Here is a 23163-nt window from a genome sequence, read left to right as displayed (position 1 = left end):
ATGCAGCTGCACACAGGCTATCATCATTCTGGGGTGTATTAACAAGAGTGGCATATGTAAGACATGGGAGGTAATTGTCCTGCTCTACTCACTACTGGTGAGTCCTCCACTGGACTACTGTGTCCAATTCTGGGCGCATACTTTATGAAAGATGTGGACAAATGGAAGAGAGTCCAGAAGAGAGCAATAAAAATATTACATGGTTTAGAAAATCTGACCTATGAGAAAAAGGTTAAAAAAACTGAGCATATTTACTCTTGACAAAAGACGACAGAGGGGGGGGACCTGATAACAGTCCTTGAACATGCTAAGGCTGCTATAAAGAGGACTGATCAGTTCTTCTCCATGGACAAGTAGTAATGGGCGTAATCTGCAACAAGGGAGGTTTACATTAGATATGAGGAAAAACCTTCTAACTATAAGGATAGTTAAGCAATGGAACAGGCTTCTAAGAGAGATTGTGAAATCCCCATCATTGGAGGTTTCTAAGAACAGTTTGGACAAAGACCTGTCAGGGATGGTCTAGGTTTGCTTGGTTCTGCCTCAGTGCAGGGGGCCGGACTTGATAACTTTGAGGTGCCTTCCAGCCCTACATTTATACAATTCTATAAACCACTGTCATCCCCTTCAGCACAGCCTGAGGTTCAATTGCTACTCTGTGTACCCTTCTATTTTTCCATTTGTTTCATTCTGAAGAAAGTGTTTATGTCATACATTCCCGCCTCTCAATTCCTCTTCGGCTTATATACCCTGAGAATCTTCCATCTGTATGGAGAAACATCATCAAGCAGCCAGGACCCAAACTCCATCAAGCAGGAATTTTACCTTAAACATCACCTGGAAATCAACTGGTATCAAAGTGCTCCCTGTGGAAAATATTGTTTAGTAAGTGGGCAAACAAGTTCTGCTCTTAGTTGCAATTTCCAAGTGGTGTTAAGGTGTTATAGTATGTACTGGGGTAATCCAACCTGCAAGTGACATAACTGCAGGAAAATTCACATCTAAAAGAAATGGACATAACCTTATTTGCTACTGACAAGAAAACACGTTCTTGGCAACCACTATCTGGAATCCAACAAGACTCCCAGGTTACAAGCCTTAGCAACAAATGGTGGGCATAGCCATCCACCAAAGGCTCGGATATAACTGGCCATTTCCTCCATACTACAAGCATTGACAGTGTTCTCTCAGTTGATTCTCAGGCAGCTAGCTCTGATCACATCCCTCTGTTAAGACACCAGGAAAGCTATCTAAACTACTCCACCATAAGAAACTGACACACAGAGCTGGATGTCCTCAGACACTACAACCCCGGCATTCTTAACTACTGGATTGAACCTTTCTGGCATGTCCCCCGTTACCTGTAATGGAACCTGTCTGCAGCCCCCCTGGGAACCGCGATCAGGCGCTGGGGCGTGGAGCAGGGCTGTGGCTGGGAGTCAGGGCTGCAGCTGGTGCCGGGCCATGGCTGGAGCCCGAGGCTGCAGCTGGGAGCAGAGCAGGCCTGGGTGATGCTCCCTCCCTGCCCCCCAGGGGGGCTAGCCTGGGCCCTGCTGCACTCCCTGAATGTTCCTCCAGCCCACATCACAGTTTGGGAACCACTGCTCTAACAGGATTAGTATGGACACCAGAATCTTTGTTCCTCATCAGGTGGTCAGCAATCCCATCCTAGCAGTGGGGTCTCCATCCCACACCCAGGCATACAACCAAATTAACTAGGGTCAAAAAGACACTAGGACTCACATGTGTGTGTAACTTGCTACAATCTTCTTGATAATCTTCATCCAAAAAGAAGATTTGAGACAGGACAATAACTGGATTGCCAGTGGCAAGAGATGATTTCTTGATCAAGAGGTTAACAATTGCTTTTTTGAGGAAAGTTGATACCTTGTCCTTCCATAGGAAGGGGCTGACAAGAGCTCAATAATAACAACGATGCTAACGCTGCTGGAAGGGCTGCACAGGGACAAAAGAAAACATACCTAGAAGTGCAGTAAGTTTGGGAAGCAGCCCAACTTGGACCATCTTGTTTCTCAGGCCCGTGTCAAAGGAGAGGTTCAGTAGAAGTCGAAGGGTGATATTCAGCAGGTCTTCATGCTCACATGGTACCATTTTCACCAGTTTTTCCACAATATCCATTTCAACCTGTATGAGAAGCATGAGAAGTCACTAAGCCCACAACCTACCCAAACCTTTGCTTTTGTTAGCAACTATTTTTAAAACTATACTTATAAATGAAAGCAAAAGCAAAGCCAATAGTTAAAAGTTACCACAGTGTCTCGATTCAAAGTGGCTTCACCTTCCAAAAGTTTGGCTTTGTGGCTAAAAATTTTCTAGGACTGCTCTCTGGCTAATGATTTTTTTAAAAGGAAGATTGAGCTAATGGACTCAGCCATCTTTGGAGTATCAGATGAATGGGGGGGGGAAGAGGGGAGAAAGAGACCTCAATGGGGATTGGCACAGGGATCCACTTGCAGAGTGACTTCCAGGATCAGGGGTCTAATTCAAACACAGATAACCTTGGAGTGATCGCCATTAGAAGTCAGATAGATACCCAACTGAGAGAGAGACAAAATTGCTATCCAAGGAGTATGAGCCCTTTCCTTGCATGTTTGAGTGAGTTCTAGGCAGGATTCGGTATGTACTCTCATAATGTCATGCTGCCCTGTATTTTAATTTAACAGAAGCATTAAAGTGATCTTGGTAGGTGTATCACTAAGATTACAGGACATAATCTAAGGACTGAGCAGCAGTATCATTTTCTGATATGTTTTCCTTACCAGCCCAAGAAAAGACATCTGATCATTGACTGACAAGTCTTCAGAAAGTTTTTCTCACCATCTTCTAAGCTACATCTGTCTGCCGTTACTGGCCATAAGTGTAAGTTAGTTTGAACCCTTTACGCTCTTACCATATGCATTAGGATTGTGTCTGCAGCCCATCTTTCAGTCAGAAACATGCAGAGAATGAACTCAAAGCAGCAAGAAAACTGTTAGCACCACGCTGGTGATCTTCATAAATGTGCTATATTATCCAAATTATTTGCATTACACTAGATCTCTGAGTCCAAATCGACCAATAACAATTTCTGCCTCATTGCTTTAAACATAATTAGCAATGATGGCACTCAGAAGCCAAGGTGACAGACATGATACAAACACCAAGATAGATTAAATGATCACACCATTAGTAGTTTTGCCCAAGTAAGTAAAACAGGATAAAACCTGAAACAGCTAAACTTGGCTCATTTTGTCCCCAAAGGTTATTTAGACACAGCTAAAATGAGAGAAAACCTACAACTTTCAGAATCCTATCTCCCTCATCAGTAGCTTTCTCACTGTATGGGAAAAGTAAAGTATTATCTGTATTATGAAAAAAATGCATGTGAAGATAGCCAAGCTAAGCTGTATGGTCTATTTGAAAAATGTTCAAGGCTGTCCAAAAAGTTCACAATAAAATAAACATTAATTTTGTTTTGTTTGTTTCCACACTAAATCAAATGGAATGTGGAAAGTATGCCAGCCAATCAGCTGGTGGGATAGCTAATCCTTATTAGACCAGTAAGGTGCTTCAGGGCAGTGCATGATTATAGATTGATCTCAAGAGCACATGACTTCACCACCTAAGAAATACAATAAATTCCCCAGAAATACATTCTTCAGGGTCTTACGAATAAGGGAAATACCCTTGTTCCTAATTGTATGTAAATACACAAGAGCATGACAGTCACTAAGATACAACTGTCTACAATTCTCAGCTCATTTTTACTGCATTTATATATATACCTTTTCAACTCAGGATCCAAAACGCATTAGAAGCAATCGTTAAGTGTCATGATTTCCCTTTGAGGTTGGTAGATAGGTAAGTAAGGATCATTATCCCCATTCAACAGATTGGTGAACTGATGTAAACTGATAAAGTGACTTGCCAAAGCCACAAAGGGATTCAGTGAATGAGGGAGTGGCTGCATTTGTCGGCTCTCAGAGCCAAATAAAAAAAAAAGTCCTTCCATTTTCCCAAGGACATGAAATTTCTTACCACCCACCCAGGTTTATGGAGAAAGTCCCTGCATTAGGAGCCAGCAGTAGCAACATGAAGCACTTCTGGGCTGCATTCTACTACAGTATGGAAGATCCTGCTGGCTTGGGAAGGCAATAGCCCAGTCTAGCAGTCTGCTAAAGTGTAACCAGATCTCCTTCCCTGAGACAACAAGAGTTAGAGATGAATGTCAAAAAGAGGGTCTGGTTGCAGGCTGGTTTTGGGGACCTCCAGATGTTTGGATAAATACCCAGACTTTTGGATGCTTATACCAATCTTTGCAATTCCTCTCTTCGCCAACATATTTACATGTAATTTTGCTATGGTGAGGCTGGCTCCCTACATGATTCTATATGTAGTTTTCTATAGCAGTCCCTGCTGGGGCTTGCATTACATTTACTGTAGTCCCTTCATAGTACTAAAATCAGGGCTACAATTATTTTAAAAGGGGGTGGGATGCAAGAGGTTTATTTCACTTTCATTGGAATCCCTGACCCCCTCTGACCCAATGAACAACCACCATAGCATTTCTGTAGATTGCTACAAGACCTACCATGTCATTTTTGTTCTCCATAAAAATGCTAAGTTTCTTCAGGAAAGACACCACCAGAATAAGCAGCTCAAAGTTCTCTCGGTCCAGTGCTTTCACTAGCATGTGGACAATGTTCTTGTTCCTCATCTTCAGTTCTGTGCGTGTGTCCTCAGCGAGGTTCAGCAGCAGATAAAGAGCAACTAACATCAAAACCAATCATACCAATAGGTCAAAGATACTGGGACTATGTCAATCTACATCTACATTAAATGTTTAGGATGGGATTTTCAAAAGTGTTCAGCACCGACTGTACCCCACTGATTTTAAGCAAGGCCAAAGTTGAATGCTTTTGATCCCCATTTAGAAAAGAAAATTAGAATTACAATCCATTTATTATTTTATATAGGTTTTGAAAATATAGTTTTATACAACTTATGACCATCCGCAACCTTTATTTTTTTTTACAAATTCCAGGGAAACTATTAAAAAAAAAACATTCCCTTGCGGTGATTGCAGTCCAAAAATTTCAGCAGAATGCAAAATGCATTTGAAGTGAAATTAACTAGAAACTGTTGAATACTAGTCAATTACGCTATTTTTATTGTCCAAGCTAAGAAAAATCAAACAAAACAAAGAACAGCATTAATGCTAAAAATAAAAATAGGGGCCTAATTCTCCACTGCTTTGCACCTTGTGCAGACCCTTACACGTAAGCACAGTAGGAGTAGAGTGTTACCATTCTATCACTTTAGACAGTGTAAATGACTACACAAGGTGCAAAGCAGAGGAGAATCAGGCCCTACATTTTTTCAGTTATTCCAGTTTTAATAATTATCTATGTTGCTAATAAAAGCTAAGAAGTTTCTGGAAATACGTAATTTTTTTAAATTTGACTGTTTTCTTCATTTACCTTTCTCCCAATTCTTTTGCAGATCTGCATCTGCCTGCCAGACCTCAACATGTTTTCTGGCTGCTACATGGACACACACTGCGTTAGCACTCACACTGCCTGATTAGAGTACTGTAAGCATAGTTTTTCCCTGATCGCTGCAGAGCTTCATTTTTAAAATGATGAAAGTGTAAGATTATTACAAAGACCTCATTTTAAAAAAATCATTACTTCACTTTTTACAAGTGAACTTAGTGCTGGTGTAAAGCACTAGACTGAGTGTCTTGGAAAAAGAACTATTCCATGCACAGAACAGACATAGTACAGCAGCAATGCAGGCACCTTCATAATGCTCCCTGCCAGTGATCCTCAATCCCTAATAAATGAATTATGCATACAGGTGAGAAGCTTGTCAGTCTCCCTGGCTCATTTGATGGTGGGCTTCTGTACTGAGAATACCAACAAAGGGGCCCATTGATACTCCTTGTAGTGGTAGAACTGGGCTAAGAACCATCTAGCGTGTTCTGAAGAGATAACTCAAAAGGAAAAGAAATACAATTTGCTTTATATACATATTCAAGTACTAGATCTGCAGCTTGTACAAATAGGCATCTTTATGGATTTCAGTGGAGCTATAATAGTTTGCACCAGCTGATGATCTGGTCCTTGCAAGACTCCAGCACTATTCAATGGCAGGAGCAATGTCACCAGCAGTATGCAGTGTTCTGGCAAACACACACCAAAGTTCTCTCTTTGAGATTGGCCGATTACTTAAATAATGTTTAAAACATTGCCAAAGTATGCAGATTAAGACTATTTTTATTTTTCTAACTTGTTAGTAAACATCCTCCACACTAGTTAAAAGTTCTCAGCAAGTCCTGGCCCTTCATGCTGTGACAAGGATCTCCTTGCCTGTTGCTTATGTTTTAGGAGTTCATACCTCGCAGCAGCTGTTCCTGCTTGACAACCAGCCCCTGGTACTTTTTATAGGTTTTCTCATAATCCTTTTTCAGGGTTTGATTCTCAGGATCTTCATCAAGTAAATAACTGGAGTTAAGGATTGTATAGTAATAGAGCAAAAGACACAGGGAAATTACAGAGTGGGGACAAATATCAATCACAGATGTTATTTGATCATCCAGCCGGGACTACATGTCTGTGTAATAATGAATAAGAGGATGCCCATGGGACAATGTTTCTATTAAAACGTGGTCCACACTATGAATAGGTTTAGGAATTAATGGTGTTAAGGATTCTACTAGTAGTAAAAATGTCCCATATAAGCCATACTCCTGGTAAATTAAAACACTTAGGTTAAAATCATTTTTAAGAACAAAAAACAATCCCTTCTCCAGCCCAAATTTTTCACTTTTGGTTTTCATCTGTTCTAGTCCTGCAACTAGATTTTGTACTCTCTCACTCATCTTCTGTATTGACATGAGTTACTGCACATATAGTTCGTTTCAACCACTAGGAATCAGAAAAGCTGAAAGTTGCCCAGGCACAGAGAGAGGATATCAGCTTTCTTCTTCTTGGTGAGTTCCTCCTGCCAGAGCTCATGTCTCTTCAGCTCATGATCTATGATGTTCATACACAGAGCTCCAATTTTGTAGTGTGTGATTAGTCCATGAAACTGAGAAAAACTGTTAAAAAAAAGATATGCAGTGTATGAGAGAAATAAAGCCAAAAATCTGTGTTCAAAACTGGGGTAGTAAGATCTCATAGTATTGCACAATCTGACCGGTTTTCATTAGAGCTAGTCGAAAAAAATTCAGTGAAACAGTTTTCTATCGGAAAATGCCGTTTTGTCAAACTAGAAGCATTTTGTGAGAACGTATCAATTTTGATGAAACTTTTGATAGGAACAATTCAACTCATTTCATTTTGATACAGAAAAAACATTTTTTTGACTTTGTCATTTCAATTTATTTTGTTTAATTTTTAATAGTTCATATTTTAATATGTCTAAAAAACAAAATGTCTAAGTCAAAATGCAATGATACTATTTAAACTAAATGATTTGGTGGATGTGAACCAAATTTTTTTGAAATTTTCATCCACAGGAAATTTTGATTTTTTTTTTTTTGTTCAGATCTGGAACACACACACAAAAATCTGGTAAGTCAGAATTTCTCTTGGAACGAAAATTCCATTTTTCCAGCCAGCTATAGATTGTATGTTATAAAATGGTTCAGCCAGGCCACACTCGCAAAAAAAAAAAGGGGGGGGGGGGGGGGGGGAAGGGAAGGTAATAATCCACCTATGTGATAACTTCTTTTTCACCAATATTCTAGATGTAGTGAAGCTGTAACATTACTAACAATTGAACATTTCAATTGAATACTTGAGTTTTGAATACTGTTTTCATTGATGGGAGAGTTATGTGGGAGATAAGGAAGACACCAAAGAGTCCAGTGGGATAGGGGACAGGACTGGAACTCAAAAACCACGGGTTCTGTGATCCTGGCTCTGCTGAGGCTCATGTCCCCATGGGTTTACTTTCTATGCCTCAGTTTCCCCATATGTAGTGATATTTCTCAGTAAAAGTGCTTTAAGATGCAATTCCAAACTATACTAGAGCAGAAAATAACTAAAAACTCAAGGCAACTGATAGAGCAAGCTCCTCTTGCACTTACCTTGAAAAGCAAAAGAAAATATAAATAATATTAGTAGCGAGTTCCACACTTTGTTTCCAGTCTTCTCTCAGCACTCTGGCTAATGCACCCAGGGCAGTTTCTAAAAAACCAAACAAGATTTAGATGAATGGCTGTAGTGCCTCTTTCTCTATGACCTGCTTGAGCTAAACAGATTAAACACACCTTTCACTGCATTCTTTCAGGCAGCAGGATCTGACAATTAGTACAAGGAGCAGGTGAAGCCATGTAGGCCCCTGCCACCAGAGTGACCTCAGCCTTCAGACACTTTCATTAACATGGCCATTTGACTGCCTAATGTTTTTTGCATCAGTCTCTCAGACTAATCCCATTTTATGACATGGGGGGGGGGGCAGTTGGAGACGACACACTGGGGCATCAATGGTGAAACAGTTTGGCTGATGCGCCAGTGGAGAGAAGGGATTTCTGGAGAGGGGACAAGGGAAAAGAAAGGGAAAAAGAGCATCAACCTAGCATCACCACAAACCCTTAACTCGGATCTTGCTTATATAATGTGTGTCTTTACAGAGGGTAAGCTTTTTGGGGCAAGGAATGCCTTCTTCTATAACTCTCTCTCTTCTCCTCCTCCCCCCACATACACAGCACCGAGCACATTTTGGGTGCTACAGCACTGTTGAGATATAAACAGTAAATGTTGTGTGCTGGCCCTATTTTGCTCTAAGAGCAAACTAATACTAGAACCCCATCCCATCCCAAATGAAGGTTGTGGGAGTCTCTCTGAGCGGAGAAATAGCTCCACAGAGATGGGGAAAAAAACCCAGCATAACTTTATGAGAGGATTTGTAAGTTACCATTGAGCAGCAATTCTTCCAAATTATCAGGGTTCCTGGCGAGTTGTAAGATAAGGGCAGAGCCACGCACCTTATCAGGAATATCCTCATACAGTAACTCAATGTACTCATCCATGTCATTGATATTGGCTACTTCATCAATCTGAAAGCATCAAAGACATAGCTGGGCTTTGACACAGAGAAAAAGGAACCTGCTCAACATGCAACAAAAACGATGTTACTTTGCAGCAAAGCAGAAAAGAGTGCGTAGCTAAGTCTTAAGATGTAAACGACAACAAAAACCAAACACCATGTACAGAACCATTGCTACTGACTGCCCAGAACACACAAGGAGATTTCATTACAAAAACAACTGACACTAAAAGTAGCAGCTTTGTAGTGTCTAGCCCCATGTTCCAGAATCTCACTCATATTAGCCTCTAAGTATATAACCCAAAGACAAATGTGCAAGAATTTTACCACTTACGGAGAGGACTTATTTTATTATTTAATATTTTTAAACCAAGGTCTTTAATAAAAAATTCTTCAATATTTTACTCATCTGATTTGCATCTATATTTTTTCCTTTTAATATAAAACAGTTCTGCAAGAGTAAAGGTCTTCGTATTTAGCTTCCTTTAAATTCTAGCTTAGATTCCTACCTCCATTCCTTCAAAAGGTGGTGGATCTTTCGGTTTACTAGATTTCTCTTTCTTTTCTATAGTGATAAAAGACATGGTTATAATTAATGTTGTGCATATTCATTGACGATAGCATATTCAGTATTATCATAGTATCTAGGAGCCCCAAACATAGAACAAAAAGAGGATCCCAACCCCAAAGAGCTTACAATCTAAGTATATAACAAACCTCAAGCGTTGTTTTAGCATTGTAGCTAGAGCAAGAAGGAGCCAAGGAGAAAATTTCGCCATGACTTTTTGACACTCAGAATAATGTACTGCAAGTTTTTTTGTTTGTTTGTTAGTTTTTTTGTTTTTTTTTAAATGAATCCATCTTTAGAAGTCTAACATTTTTAACTGCATAAGAACTGGAAAATTCAGAGTTAAGCCCCCTTATTTATTTATTTTTATATATATGTATATGTATATGTGCTTTGGAACAGAATATCATCCCATGATTACAAAATCATGGATACCCTCACTATAATGTAGGACTGGACCTTCAGGATAAAATTTTCCTCTGTGCAGAGGGCCACTAGAAAGCTTAGGTCAGACTTACAGTGATGTATATACTTTCTGTTGGTATATACGCCACAAGGGTGGAAAACAACTGCTTTCAGTAGGCTACTCGTCTAATCAGGACTTTGTAAAGTAGGCCTTTATTCAGCATTTCCTGTGAAGTGTGCATGATGGTAAATGATGGTTAACAAAACAGTTAAAAGTAAAGCATTCCTGGATTTTTGTTGCTGACAAGAAAAGTTTGTGATGTACAGATATAGTGAAAGTTTCTGACTTTCTCTGGGGAAGGCCTTGAGGCTATGGCTATGGCTTCGTTCTCATCAAGGCCTGCATGTAAAGACTGTTGCACCCTTTTATGGAGTGACCAGCTCTCAAGCATGCAACATATTGGTCCAAAAACGACATCTCTGTGGAGCAGGAAGAGCACTTTTTAAACCCTGTGTTCTGGCTCATGCTGTGGTATGGCAGGAGTCCCTGTGGGCAAGTCCAAAATTCTACACACAAAAAAAGCATCCAAATAAACATTAAAGGTAACTGACAAATGGTAAAACATTGGGCATGGGCCTGTTCTGCTTCTTTATGACAAAGGCCTGAAAGACTTGGGGTTTTTTCGGGGGTGGGGGAAGGTTTGTTTGTTTCAAGAAAAGTTTGCTACTTGTTTGTTTGGGGGGTTTTTTGTTTTTTGTTTTGTTTTTTAAATCATAGCTAGGGCCCTACCAAATTCATGATTCATTTTGGTCAATTTCATGGTTTCAGCTATTTAAATCTGAAATTTCAGTTAATTATAAGGATCCTGACCCATAAAGGAGTTGTGGAGGGGGGGGGTGTCAAAGGTTATTATGGAGGGGAGTTGTGGTACTGCTACCCTTACTTCTGCACCACTGAAGGCAGAGCTGCCGCCAGCAGCAGCACAGAAGTAAGGCTGGCATGGTATGGTATTGCCACCCTCTCCAGTCGCCCAGCTCTGAAGGCAGCAGTGCAGATGTAAGGGTGGCATGGTATGGTACTGCCTTCAGAGCTGGGCACCTGGCCAACAGTTGCCGCTCTCTGGCCACCCAGCTCTGACGGCAACGCACAAGTAAAGGTGGCAATACTGCAACCCCCTGCAACTCCCTTTTGGGTCAGGACCCCCAATTTGAGAAACTCTGGTCTCCCGTGAAATCTGTATAGTATGGGTAAAAGCACACAAGAGACCAGATTTCATGGTTCGTGACGCGTTTTTCATGGCCGTGAATTTGGTAGGGTCTTAATAATAGCATATCATATCTAATGTCAAGTGGCTGGGTTTTTTTGCTGCCACTCTCTATTGGAGGAGGCTTCAACAAGCCTTAGTGAAGAGATGGGGTATTGAATATTTATCCAAAAAAAGCTTTTCTTCCTATTGTTTACTAGGCATTTAGCTCAAATGCCTAGTAATAAGACCAAAAGGAAAACAAGAGAGTTTTAAACCGTCTGAACAAAAAATCAGCTCCACTCTCAATTAATCAGGTTTTGCTTCCTTTGAATCCATGATGTCAAAGTACTAATTCTCAGGTCACCCACCTACAGAATTTTCCAGTAGACAAGATCTACATTTCTAATATATATAACAGGCAGAAAGGTACCATTTAAAAATAATGTAATTTCAGGTCTTCTTTAGACAGCAAGAAAGAAACAATTATAAACTAGCACTAGCCCAGTTTTTTTTGCTTTTGCACTAAGAACTATGCATTCTACTAAGAAGTGGCCACAAAAGAACACAGCAGAAAAGAGTTAAGAAAACCTAACCTATAATTGTGCCTATATAACGAAAGATCTGGGTTTGGAATCACACAGGAGATTGTTGGGGATTGGAAACTTTTATACTTTCTATTCCAGAACATGGGTTGGTAGATGTATGCCTGCAAGCCCCTAACAATTAACTGCTTTGAATCCAGGACTTGCATAGAAATTTCTCCAGGATTTTTGCCTTCTGTGTGTTTTACCAAGAGACAAAGCTGAAAATGCTAGAATTCTTTTAACATTATTAAATCTCAAAGTGCCTCAGGACTGAAGGCTGCTGAACTGGATGTTAAACAGAGGCCTAAATAAAGCTAGGGTGTAATAGTACAGCCCTGTCAGCAGACAAAGTGAGGACTTCTGGTACTATAAAGAACCTGTTGATTCTGCAATTTAACAGGCATTGAACCATAGCTTCCAGATAAAGCCATTAGAAAGCATCTATCCTATTAACTGGTTGTAACAGAAAAGAGAAGAGGTTGTAATTTTCATGGAAATAATTCCATCGTCATCTTTATAATACTATCTGAAATAATCATTTCACCATTTAGAACAGAAAACTTTAACCGAGACACAAAAATTGAAAGAAGTATCAATATTAAGTTTGACTAATCAAAATTCAAAATGTACTTTGATCATCAAAATGACAACTTTTCCCCCACAAGATTCTGTCAATTCTTCCATGTACAGCACAAAACACACACTCCCCTTCTCTCCTCAGGTTTCTGAGTATCAGGGAAAGTAGCATTTGAATTAGAAACCCCAAAATACAGAGTATCGCTATAGCTGCTACACTCCAGCTCTCCATTCCCTGTTCTCTCTATTGCTTACCTTTCCCGGAAGAGGCATCTCTACGGTTCTGCAGGTAGTACAGCAGCTGCTCCACTTCTGCTAGCTTGGAGGGGTGAATGAGCTTGCATTCTTCCACCACCTTTCGAGCCAGGGAAGCAACGTCTGTGTTTGCATTAAGACTCTTCAGCCGAATGCTGCAAGACACAGGTCAGATGGTTTTCTCCCCAGTTGATAAGATTTTTGCATCTTCAACGCTTCAATTTAAACTTATATAGTCATGAGTTTGTCAAGGCAGAGATGCTCATGCCACAGTTTGGAACAGCCGAGATCAGAAAGCAGTGGCACCCTGGAGTTCAGAACAGCAAGCAACTGTCTGTCAAATGGACTTAACAGGGTAGGACCATTTCTCACCAACTAGTCAAACAGCAGCTTTAGAGATGGCTGCATTAGCAAATGCCTCCTATCTAGTCAAGACACAGCAGCAAATAAGGAGTCAGTGGTCTATTTCCAAAAAAGTTATCTAAAGGTAACTTTCCTTTATTAATATGAAACTCCCAGAGTATAGCATAGAAAAAATACCTTTCAGAAATAAAATCGGCTGTCAGTATTGATTGTGCAGAGTTTCCTCACACTGCATTAGGACAGCCATAGACAGAAGTCTACTTTGCCATAAAGGACTCAAAAATCACAGATCATACCAGTGACAGAGAGTAAGCAAGAGCAGATATCTGTAAGCACAGACCAGGAGGTGGAATAAAAGGATTTCTATTGAGTCCTAGATGGAATAGCATGGATTCATTGCAAACCAGACAAACATTTTTAGTGTATTCAAAAAATCTGCAATAGTAATATTTTCTTATACAATGAAATGGTTATTTTTTTCCTGTTCCTTATTCTTAAAAAAGAACCCCTGCACTCAGACACATATGCTCAATCTTTCAACAACAAATTCGCCCTCAAGCAAAAAGCAGACCTGGAAAGTTTCACCTTCCAGGTGAAAGTCTGAGGAAGTTACTGGAAAAGGGCCTTTTACATCAGAAATGCTTAGGCAACCTTAACTACAGAGGGCACAACAACTGTACCCTGTATAAAGAAAATGCAGATAACATAATGAAATTGCTAACATCAACCGGACATACACATACTCCAAATAAGGGAGGCAGTGTATCCCAATGGATAGAGCACCAGAGTAGGCTTCAGAAGATCTGGGTTTTATCCCAAGCTGTGCCATTGACCACTGTGTGACCATGAGAAAGTAACTTCACTTCTCCATGCCTCAGCTTCCCCATAGGTAAGATGTGGAGAATGATAATTATTTTCCTTTACAAAGTACCTTGAGATGGAAAACAAACACTATATAAGAACTAAAGTTTAATATTACAATGAATATATGCTACAACACCACTGCAAACAACTATGCATATATGTTATTCCCAGACTTAATACTAATTTAATAAAATGTTCTGAAGTTTGAAAAAGTTTCAGTAACAAAGGAAATAATATAATAGAACACTAATTTTAAGAACTCATAGCCTAGAATTCCAGGACATTTTAACTTTAAGAAATAACCCCAAGAGTGTGCCATGAACTTACATTTTTTGACACTCCTTTCGCTCCCCCAACATGGGGTCCCCCATTTCTCCAAGAATGGTTGCTTCCACTTCATAATGAACAATAAGGGCCTTTTCGGAAGGGTGTACATCTATGTTACCTCCTTTCACCTTCCTACAAGGCAGAAAAACAAATTCATCACTGACTAAATGAGAAGCCCAAGAAATATCTGGGAAAACAGGTCAATGCGAATTGGACATCTCTGATCAAGTAGTTTGTATTACTGAGACAGATTCTACCTATATAGCATAAACCCAGCCTTGGTCTTCTTTGCATTAGCACATGGTCTCTCCCACATTCCTTCAATTTACACAAGAATCTTAGCACAAGAGTCACCTCTGTGTCTATCGGCTCTAGTATGTGCCAGGGTGGATAAAAATCAACGATTTTTATTTTTTAAAAAATAAAAAAATAATAATCAGATTTCTTTTATTTAACTCGGATTTTTTGATAAAATACTTTTTGAGGAAAAATCCTATCTAAAGATAGTTTTAATTAAGATACATTATAGCTCAAAGATATCTCATCGTGGAATAGGGATTATAAATTCTAATTCTGTATTGTGAGACAATATATTCATGTAATCTTTAAGAAAAGTTTTATAAATGAGTTCCAATAGTTCATGGATTAGGGACCCAATCTTATGGGGTTCCAGGTGCTTCTGTATAGATTATTTTGGTTAATCTTTCTATCTACCCAATGGGACTCAGTGCTCAGTCTAGAAGATACCATCAGAGATGTTTAGTTTTGCAGTTCTCAAACTGTGGATTTGTGACTCCAGAGATAACATGCTTGTTAACAGCAAAAATGTTTTTAAATAAATACATAATATATAGAGGTGAGAAATAACAGACCTCAACCCTATTGTTCCTCTGCAAATTTGTGTACACAGAGTCAATCCCTCACCTCTCTCTAAAAGTGTAACATTTCAAAAAGTTCAATGAATAGAAGATTGTTGGGGGCGGAATAGATCTGGACAATGAGAAGAAGTCTGGAGATAAATGTGAGAAGAGAGGGAGAGGCAATAGAAACAAAAGTGAAACTGTTTGAGCAGCATACTCCAGAAGTCTTGAGGTCTTTCTGAGTGTAGCCTTCATAGATTTGAGATCTACCATACCATTCTCTCACTAGAAGGGAAAACCTATAATGGCGGCAGGCCATACAAGAGACCCAGTTTGGGAATATTTAATGAAGTTCCTCTACCTGTGGGTAAGACAGGCATGCATGCAAAATGCAAACAGTGCAACAAAGAAATGCAAGGCCTGGTTGCCCAAATGAAACATCATGAGAAATGTTCCTTCTCGGAAGGAAGCTGCGTTGAAGACGATGAAAGGAACATGTCTGAACATGCAGGATTTTCAGGTTGGTAAACTTTTTTATTTCATACTTCTTTCTTAAGGACTGCCTGTATTCCTTCTGGACTATTATTGAATTCTCATGCTTGATCAATAAATATAGTTGTTACTCTATGGTACTATATTTTTTTATCACAACTGCATCTAAAATGAAATAGCTGAAATAGGCAGATCTCCCTTTTACAATTTCACCTTTAAAGTAGTACTGAGTGTCAATGAATGCAATGAGTAATACTAAATGAGCGGTGTGGTAATAATTAAATAACTACATTAACTTATTTTGTTGAGGAGAATCCATCCTCAACATACAGGATTCTGAAGACTATCCACCTTCAAGATCACCATCATTTTCTATAGTTTCAGAGTTATCTGCCAATGATAGTGTTTCAGTCACATCACGTGTGTCACATAGCCACAGTATATCAGCTATAGCGAAAAGAAAAAAAAATATATCCATCATCCAGAAACAACCATAGATAAGTCTGTGATAAGAACCAGCAGATTACAAAAAGAGGTAATTGACGAAAAAATTGCCCAGTTTGTTTATGCAACAAACGCTCCTTACTGTATGATTGAGAACCCACACTTCATTAACATGGTTCAGTCATTAAGACCAGGATACAGTCCACGCAACAGAGCAGATGTCGCAGGCAAATTGCTGGATAAAGTTTATGAAAGAGAAATTGAGCAGTGTGCAAAAGGTCTAGAAGGTAAAATTGTTAACCTGAGTCTTGATGGGTGGTGCAATGTCCACAATGATCCTGTTGTATGTGCTTGTGTGACAACAGAAGAAGGGAATGTCTTCCTTACAGAAACAATTGATACATCAGGAAATGCACACACAGCAGAATACTTACAAGAAGTAGCAGTAAAAGATATAAGAAACTGTGAAAAAAAATTCAAATGTGTAGTATGCAGCTTGGTCACAGACAATGCTGCAAATGTATACAAGATGAGACGAAATTATTTAGAAGAGAGGGAAGAGAGTCCCAAGCTAATAACATACGGTTGCAGTGCTCATTTGTTGCACCTCATAGCCAAAGACTTTAGTGTTCCAGAAATAAAGGCTAATGTTGTTGAAATTGCAAAATACTTAAATTTTAAATTTAAATTTTAAATTAATGGAGATATCCCATCTCCTAGAATTGGAAGGGACCTTGAAAGGTCATCGAGTCCAGCCCCCTGCCTTTACTAGCAGGACCAAGTACTGATTTTGCCCCAGATCCCTAAGTGGCCCCCTCAAGGATTGAACTCACAACCCTGGGTTTAGCAGGCCAATGCTCAAACCACTGAGCTATCCCTCCCCCCAGTTGTACTTCCGTAACAACCACTTTGCAGCAGCTGCTTTGAAAAATGTTGGAGGAACCAAGCTAACTTTCCTACAAGACGTGCGATGGAACTCAGTAGTGGACTGTTTTGAGCACTATATCAAGAACTGGCCTAATCTGATGACAGTTGTGAACAAAATCGTGAAAAAACAGATGGCACTGTCACAGCCAAAGTTCTCAACATTGGGTTTAAGAGAAATGCTGAATACATGCTGAGTATCCTGAAGCCTATCTCTGTAGCCTTGAACAAAATGCAGGAAATAGCTTTTATTTTATTTTATTTAAATAGGTTTTATTGCTGACGCTGTTGAAATTTGGAAGGAACTGAGTGAGATCTTAAAAAGAGAAATATGCAATGACAGAGTTAACTTACAATCACTGAAAAAACGAATGGGACAAGCACTGTCTCCAGCTCATTTTCTTGCAAATATTCTCAATATATTAATGATTAACCTGTTGAACTGAAGATATTTATGAAGTCATTGGAAGGTAAACTATCTGCTTCAATTACCTTTGGTAAATGAAATAACCAAACAATCATTCATTTTCTGATATAGCTGTAAAACTAATCTGAAAAGTTTTCAAAATAAATCACTTTAAAAAATGTATAGTGTGTACCTTCTAAAAAGGAAACCAACATCTATCTCTGAGTTGTGAAGGATATGTATTAAGGTTATAACAACCAACAAGAATGCACTTTTATGTAAGAATCCATGATTAAATCAAGTCTTCCCGAGTACCTGCCTAGATAAAGCCTATACCAGGGGTAGGCAACCTTTCAGAAGCGGTGTGCCGAGTCTTCATTTACTTACTTTAATTTAAGGTTTCGTGTGCCGGTAATACATTTTAACGTTTTTTAGAAGGTCTCTCTCTATAAGTCTATATATTATATAACTAAACTATTGTTGTATGTAAAGTAAACAAGGTTTTCAAAACATTTAAAAAGCTTCATTTAAAATTAAATTAAAATGCTGATCTTACGCCACCAGCCTGCTCAGCTCGCTGCCAGCCTGGCGTTCTGTTCACCTAGACCGGCAGCGGGCTGAGTGGGGCCTGACCTCTGAAGCCCCCCACAGCCCCAGAAGGGTGGAGGGGAGTGGGGGAGTGCAGGGCAGAAGGCTGGAGGGTGTGGGGGGCTTCAGAGGTCAGGGCAGAGGGCTGGGGGTGTGGGGGGTGCAGGGCAGAAGGCTGGGGGGGTGGGGGGCTTCAGAGGTCAGAGCAGAGGACTGGAGGGGTGTGGAGGGTGCAAGGCAGAAGGCTGGGGGTGGGATGGGTCAGGGCAGAGGGCTGGGGTGTGTGTGGAGGTGCAGGGCAGAAGGCTGGGTGTGGGGGAGGTTCAGGGCAGAGGGCTGGGGTGCTCGGCTCATGGGGGTGCTCCCAGCCCCCTGCCCTCTGCGGCTCATGGCAGGGGGCTGGAAGGGATATGTCCTGTTCTACCCCCTGCCCCAAGGCCCATCCCTACCTCTTCTCTGCCTCCTTTACCCAGGGCCGGCTTTAGCAAGGGGCTGCCGCGCGCCGGCTGGAGCTCCGGCCGGGAGAGCGGGGCCGCGGGGCTTTTGCAGAGCAGCAAACACGCTGCCACTCCTCCCCCCTCCCTTTGCAAGGGCCGGCGCAGGGAAGGAGAGGAGGAGGGGCAGGAAAGCAGGCTGCACCACGGCTGGGGGAAGGAGCGGGGGAGCTTGGCTGCTGCAGGATGGAGCTTCTGCCTCCTGCCCCAGCAGGGGAGAGCGGTGGGCGGGGGGGCTGAGTGCGGCTGGGGGTCGGAACCGCGGCAGGCAGCCGCGTGCCATTCAAAATCGGCTCGCGTGGCGTGTTTGGCACACGTGCCGTAGGTTGCCGACCCCTGGCCTAAACTATCCAAAACTAAGAGGAATCAATCACGGAACCAGAAAGATAGGCCTCATAGAAGTCAGAGGATCCAAAAAGGCGTTTAATTTTCTAAATATGCCCATGTTTTGAAAGTCTGCATTCCTAATCCTCAGCTTCCCCAGAGACTGATGCCATTAGCAATTAGCAGTTACTCATCTTTCTCTAAAGGAATCTTTCCCACAGGTCCTGCTGATAGGATAAGACATGTCTTAGGCCTTATCTACACTACAATATTTTGTTGACAAAACAGTGAACTGAAGCACTACAAAAAAAAAAAAAAAAAAGGGGAGCCCCCAGAGGGCCCCAAAACCCCCGGGGGGGGGCGGACGGGCGGCCCCGGGGGCGGGGGGGGGGGGGGGGGGTGGGGGGGGGGGGGCAGGCTGACGGCCGGCAGCCGCGGCCGGAGGAGCGAGGGGGGGCGCAGGCTGGCAGCCCGCAGCGCAGCTGGCAGCCATGGGGGGGGCGCGGCGGGCGTGGCCGGGGGAGCGGGGGGGGGGGCACAGCATGGCGGTCGGCAGCCGCGGCCAGAGGAGCAAGGGGCGGGCCACAGGGGTGGCACGGCAGGGCCGGAGGAGCCATGGGGGGGTGGGAGGGGCGGTGCGGCCACAGGAGGAGCCAAGGGGGGGGGCGTGGAGCGGCCGGAGGAGGAGCCAAGGGGGCGGGGCCAGAGGAGGAGCACCTTTTTTATGTTTGCTCCCCCTCCTCTTAGAAGCTGGCTACGCCCCTGCCTCTACAGTACCTATTTTTCCAGAGCCTGAAACTTCAGTGGCTCAGGATGATTTTGATGGTTTGTTACTGGGCTTGGCTGATTTTTACAATTCACCACCACCATGAGATATAAATCAAGCAAGTCCAAACCTGTTTCAATATATCTACAGATTTTTGGTAATACGCTACTTCAGGAAAGGTCTGTGAGCTTGATCTTATGAGAAACTAAGCATCCTCAGCTCCTGTTATAAACAATGGGAATTGAGGGTGCTCAACACCTTAAGGTATGAGGGCTTGAGTGAGGGAGTTTGGGAGAGGAATTGTAATTTGTGAGACTGTTTCACTCAAGGTCTATTTTTTGGAGGGTAGAGGGAATTTGTAATAAGGCCCACCTAGTAGATTTGTTAAGGTTACTCAGGAAGCCTTAACTGTGTGCATGTCTATATAATCTTTAGTTACACAATCACACAAAATTTAAGGATAAAGGCCTTAGTAGTAGAATGACCGTCAAAGGTAGCCAGCTTTTTTATTCTCTTCCAATTCCATTTCCACCAGGCTTACATGCAGAGAAACTAATTAAATATTCTATGCAGAGTCAAAAACTGTTTTAATTATCAAACTTGGTAATATTTATGAATAGGTTGAAGAGCAAGCCTGCCCAAATTAGTTGACCCACAATGAGTTTTAGCACTGCCTTCAAGTTTTTTCCTCATGAAACCTGCCCCTATGTAGGGTGGAGGCATGGGTGAGCACGGGACCTATTGCTGTGGAGATCCTCTGCTTTACTTTCTTTGTGCCAGGGGAGGGGGTCACAGGCTATGCTCTACTTATCAGGCTAGAGTAGCCTCTCCTCTGTGGCCTGGGGGCCATTTTCTTCCTCTTGCATGCGGATAGGCCCAATCATTGCGTGGGAAGTTGCTCTTTCATCTGTACCTCAGTGTTCTCATCTCAAAGCCTGAACTTTGAGATGTGCTTTGAGATTACAGCCAAAAAGCAATAAACTCTGAACATTTCTTTGCACTTATCAACATTTACTATCCACTAGAACAAATGTAGTATATATGGGTATCCAGTGCCACAAAGAAAATGTTTTTGTTTTTTAAATAAATGAAACATTTCTATTCTTATTAACTTTTGCAGCCATCCATCTACTTGAAAAAAAAAATCCAAATGTTGGAAGATCGTCAAGGTTTGAAGGACAAAGATTGTGCCAGGTTGCTGGTATGATACAGCCATGCCATCCTGTCCCTTCACTTCGCTTGCCTGCTTGGTTCCTGAAATTGACAAGAATCTCTATTAAGGCTTAAAAGAGGAAAGTCTTGTCTATACACAAAATTTGCACCGATTTAGCTCTAGTGTCAACTGAATTAAGAGCATCCACATAGGGGTTTACTCCAGTTTAAATTCATTTTTTTTTAAATCTAATTTTGTTAAACTAGTGCAATTTTTGTGCATATACAAGGCTAAAAATTCTTGTGATCCCCCATACACTAACAACTTACAACAGTGACCCAGACAGAAAGTTGGGGTGGGAGTCTGCATGGAGGATGACAAGGGAAAAATCAGAGGAGAGCTATGCTTGCACATCTGCCCAGAGCCATGCCAAACAATAGGGCACTGGGTTTGTTTCAGCAATTTCTCTAGAACACAAAAATCTAAGACTGCTGTTGAAAACGCTGGAAAAAAATTCCTCCGAGATCACAAAAGTGGCCTGCATAGAATATACACATTAAGATAGGTACTACTTTGAGCAGGGCCATCCCTAGCTATTTTGGTGCCCGTGCGGGGGTAGGGGTGTGGCCCCAGGCCTTCGGGGGGGGGGGGGGGGGGGGGGGGCCCCCCCCCCCGCGGCCCGGGGGGCGGGGGGGGGGGGGGGGGGGGGGGGGGGGGGAAACCATCCCCCAGCACTCGCAGGCAGCGCAGCTGGGAGCCAGGGGAGTGGAGCAGGCTGGGGCCAGGTCGCTCAACTTACCGGTGAGTGCAGGCTCAACTGCTTCTGGAGTCCTCGGGGGAATGGGGGTGGGAAGAGGTGGGGTGGAGGCCCTGGGGAAGAGCCGGAGCAGGGGCTGGAGCAGCACGCAGGTGCCCCAAATTTCCTGGTGCCCTACGCAGCTGCGTACTTTGCCTATGGGTAAGGACAGCCCTAACTTTGAGATGGCCATTGCAACTTTAACACTAGATGACCACTCAATTTTCAGCTATGATCATATTTTCACAGCAGAATCAATGGCTATCAGAAATCATTGGTAGTTTTCAATGCATTTTAAAATCAAGGATCTTAATAATTTGACAGATACAAGTAAACAATCTAAGCAACAAGGGGGTAACAGAACTCTGCATGTGACTGGGGTGTGCCAACATATCCAATCAAACCTCTGGAAAGGCTGTTGAACAGTGCAGAAGATAAGCGGGGGAGGGGGGGGGGGGGGGAGAAGAAGATCACCAGGAACTCAGAAGGGTTAAAAAATGATGGATAATGAGAAAATCCAGAATTACATAGGGTAGGAAAAAATTATAAGGGCTCATGCTTATGGGATAAACCAGCCACTAACTGACAGGGGTTAAGAAGAAACTTTCCCAATGGGCAGAATAACTGTTCTTGGGGCTGCTTGCATTTTCCTCTGAAGCAGCTGGTAACAGACATCGCTGAAAGACAGGATACTAGGCTAGATGGATCCTAATCTCTAACTGGGGCAGCTTCATCATTAAACAATGGTGTCAGCAGACAATCACCCACTCATCACTCCATCCCTCCCAAAAAGCCCAGCCATCCAATCCCTCAGATCCACCCTTCCCCTCCACAACCCTTCCCTTTATCTACCTTGCTACTCTGCCATCCCACCTGCTCAGTGATCCCCAGCCATCCCTCCTTATCTACATCTCACCCGTACAGTGCACACCCAGCTATACACTCCAAACCCAACCAAACATCCCCTATAACCCCAGGCAACCCTCCTATCCACCCCCCACCCAACCCAAGCTCCCCCCATAACCCCACCCATCCACCCCCCACCCAACCCAACCTCCCCTATAACCCCACCCATCCTTCCTATCCATCCCCCAACCCCACCCATCCCAACCCCATCCCCCCTCCCCTAACACCACCCATCCCCCATCTAGACCCCCTCCCCCCTCCCCTAACATCCCCCATCTAGACCCCATTCCCCCGACCCCACCCATCCCCCATACCTCCTCCCTTAACCCCACCCATCCATCCCCCCGAACCCCACCCGCCCCACTCCGGTGCTGCCCCGGCCTGACTCAGCCCCCCGGCACGGGGCGGGCGGTACCTCTTGAGGTATCTGGCGTCCTCCCCCTGCATGGTGCCGCGGGGGTGCCGGGCCGGGGGCGGCTCTGCAGCGGCCGCTGTTACCAGGGTGAGAGCAGCGCCAGCCCCGCCCGCCCAGCTCTCCCTAGCGCGCAGGCGCAGTGAGACCGCAGGCCGCGTCATCGCCGCGTGACTGATTTGGCGCTGCCTGTGCAGAACGAGATTGGGCTCAGAGGAGCGGGACCTGCACATCGCCCCCTGGACGCAGGGAGGAGACACTGCCTGAGCTCATGGCCATCCCTGGCAAGGTTGGGCGGGCTCCCTGGCTGAGTCTGTGCAGCAGCTTCCCTGCCCAGGGCCCCCCACCCAGG

The 23163-nt window shown here is 42.8% G+C and overlaps 1 protein-coding gene across 1 annotated transcript in view; it reads right to left on the bottom strand.

Moving 5' to 3' along the window:
• The window catches only part of LOC112107377 (kinesin-associated protein 3), a 146963-nt gene extending 124052 nt beyond the window's left edge, over window positions 1-22911 (bottom strand). Inside the window, exons 1-10 of the mRNA XM_026655661.1 lie at window positions 22815-22911; window positions 14247-14378; window positions 12693-12847; window positions 9567-9622; window positions 8926-9067; window positions 8096-8195; window positions 6978-7102; window positions 6400-6498; window positions 4592-4770; window positions 1983-2145 (exon numbers count right to left, since the gene is read on the bottom strand). Coding sequence (XP_026511446.1) covers window positions 1983-2145; window positions 4592-4770; window positions 6400-6498; window positions 6978-7102; window positions 8096-8195; window positions 8926-9067; window positions 9567-9622; window positions 12693-12847; window positions 14247-14378; window positions 22815-22846 — 1183 coding nt within the window. The 5' untranslated portion in view covers window positions 22847-22911. The remainder of the gene's footprint in view (window positions 1-1982; window positions 2146-4591; window positions 4771-6399; window positions 6499-6977; window positions 7103-8095; window positions 8196-8925; window positions 9068-9566; window positions 9623-12692; window positions 12848-14246; window positions 14379-22814) is intronic.
• Window positions 22912-23163: the final 252 nt, after the last annotated feature.

This window comes from Terrapene carolina, unplaced genomic scaffold, assembly GCF_002925995.2.
Source record: "Terrapene carolina triunguis isolate 2854851 unplaced genomic scaffold, T_m_triunguis-2.0 Scaffold210, whole genome shotgun sequence".
NCBI lineage: Eukaryota > Metazoa > Chordata > Testudines > Emydidae > Terrapene > Terrapene triunguis.
This window is presented reverse-complemented; position numbering and strand designations above follow the sequence as displayed.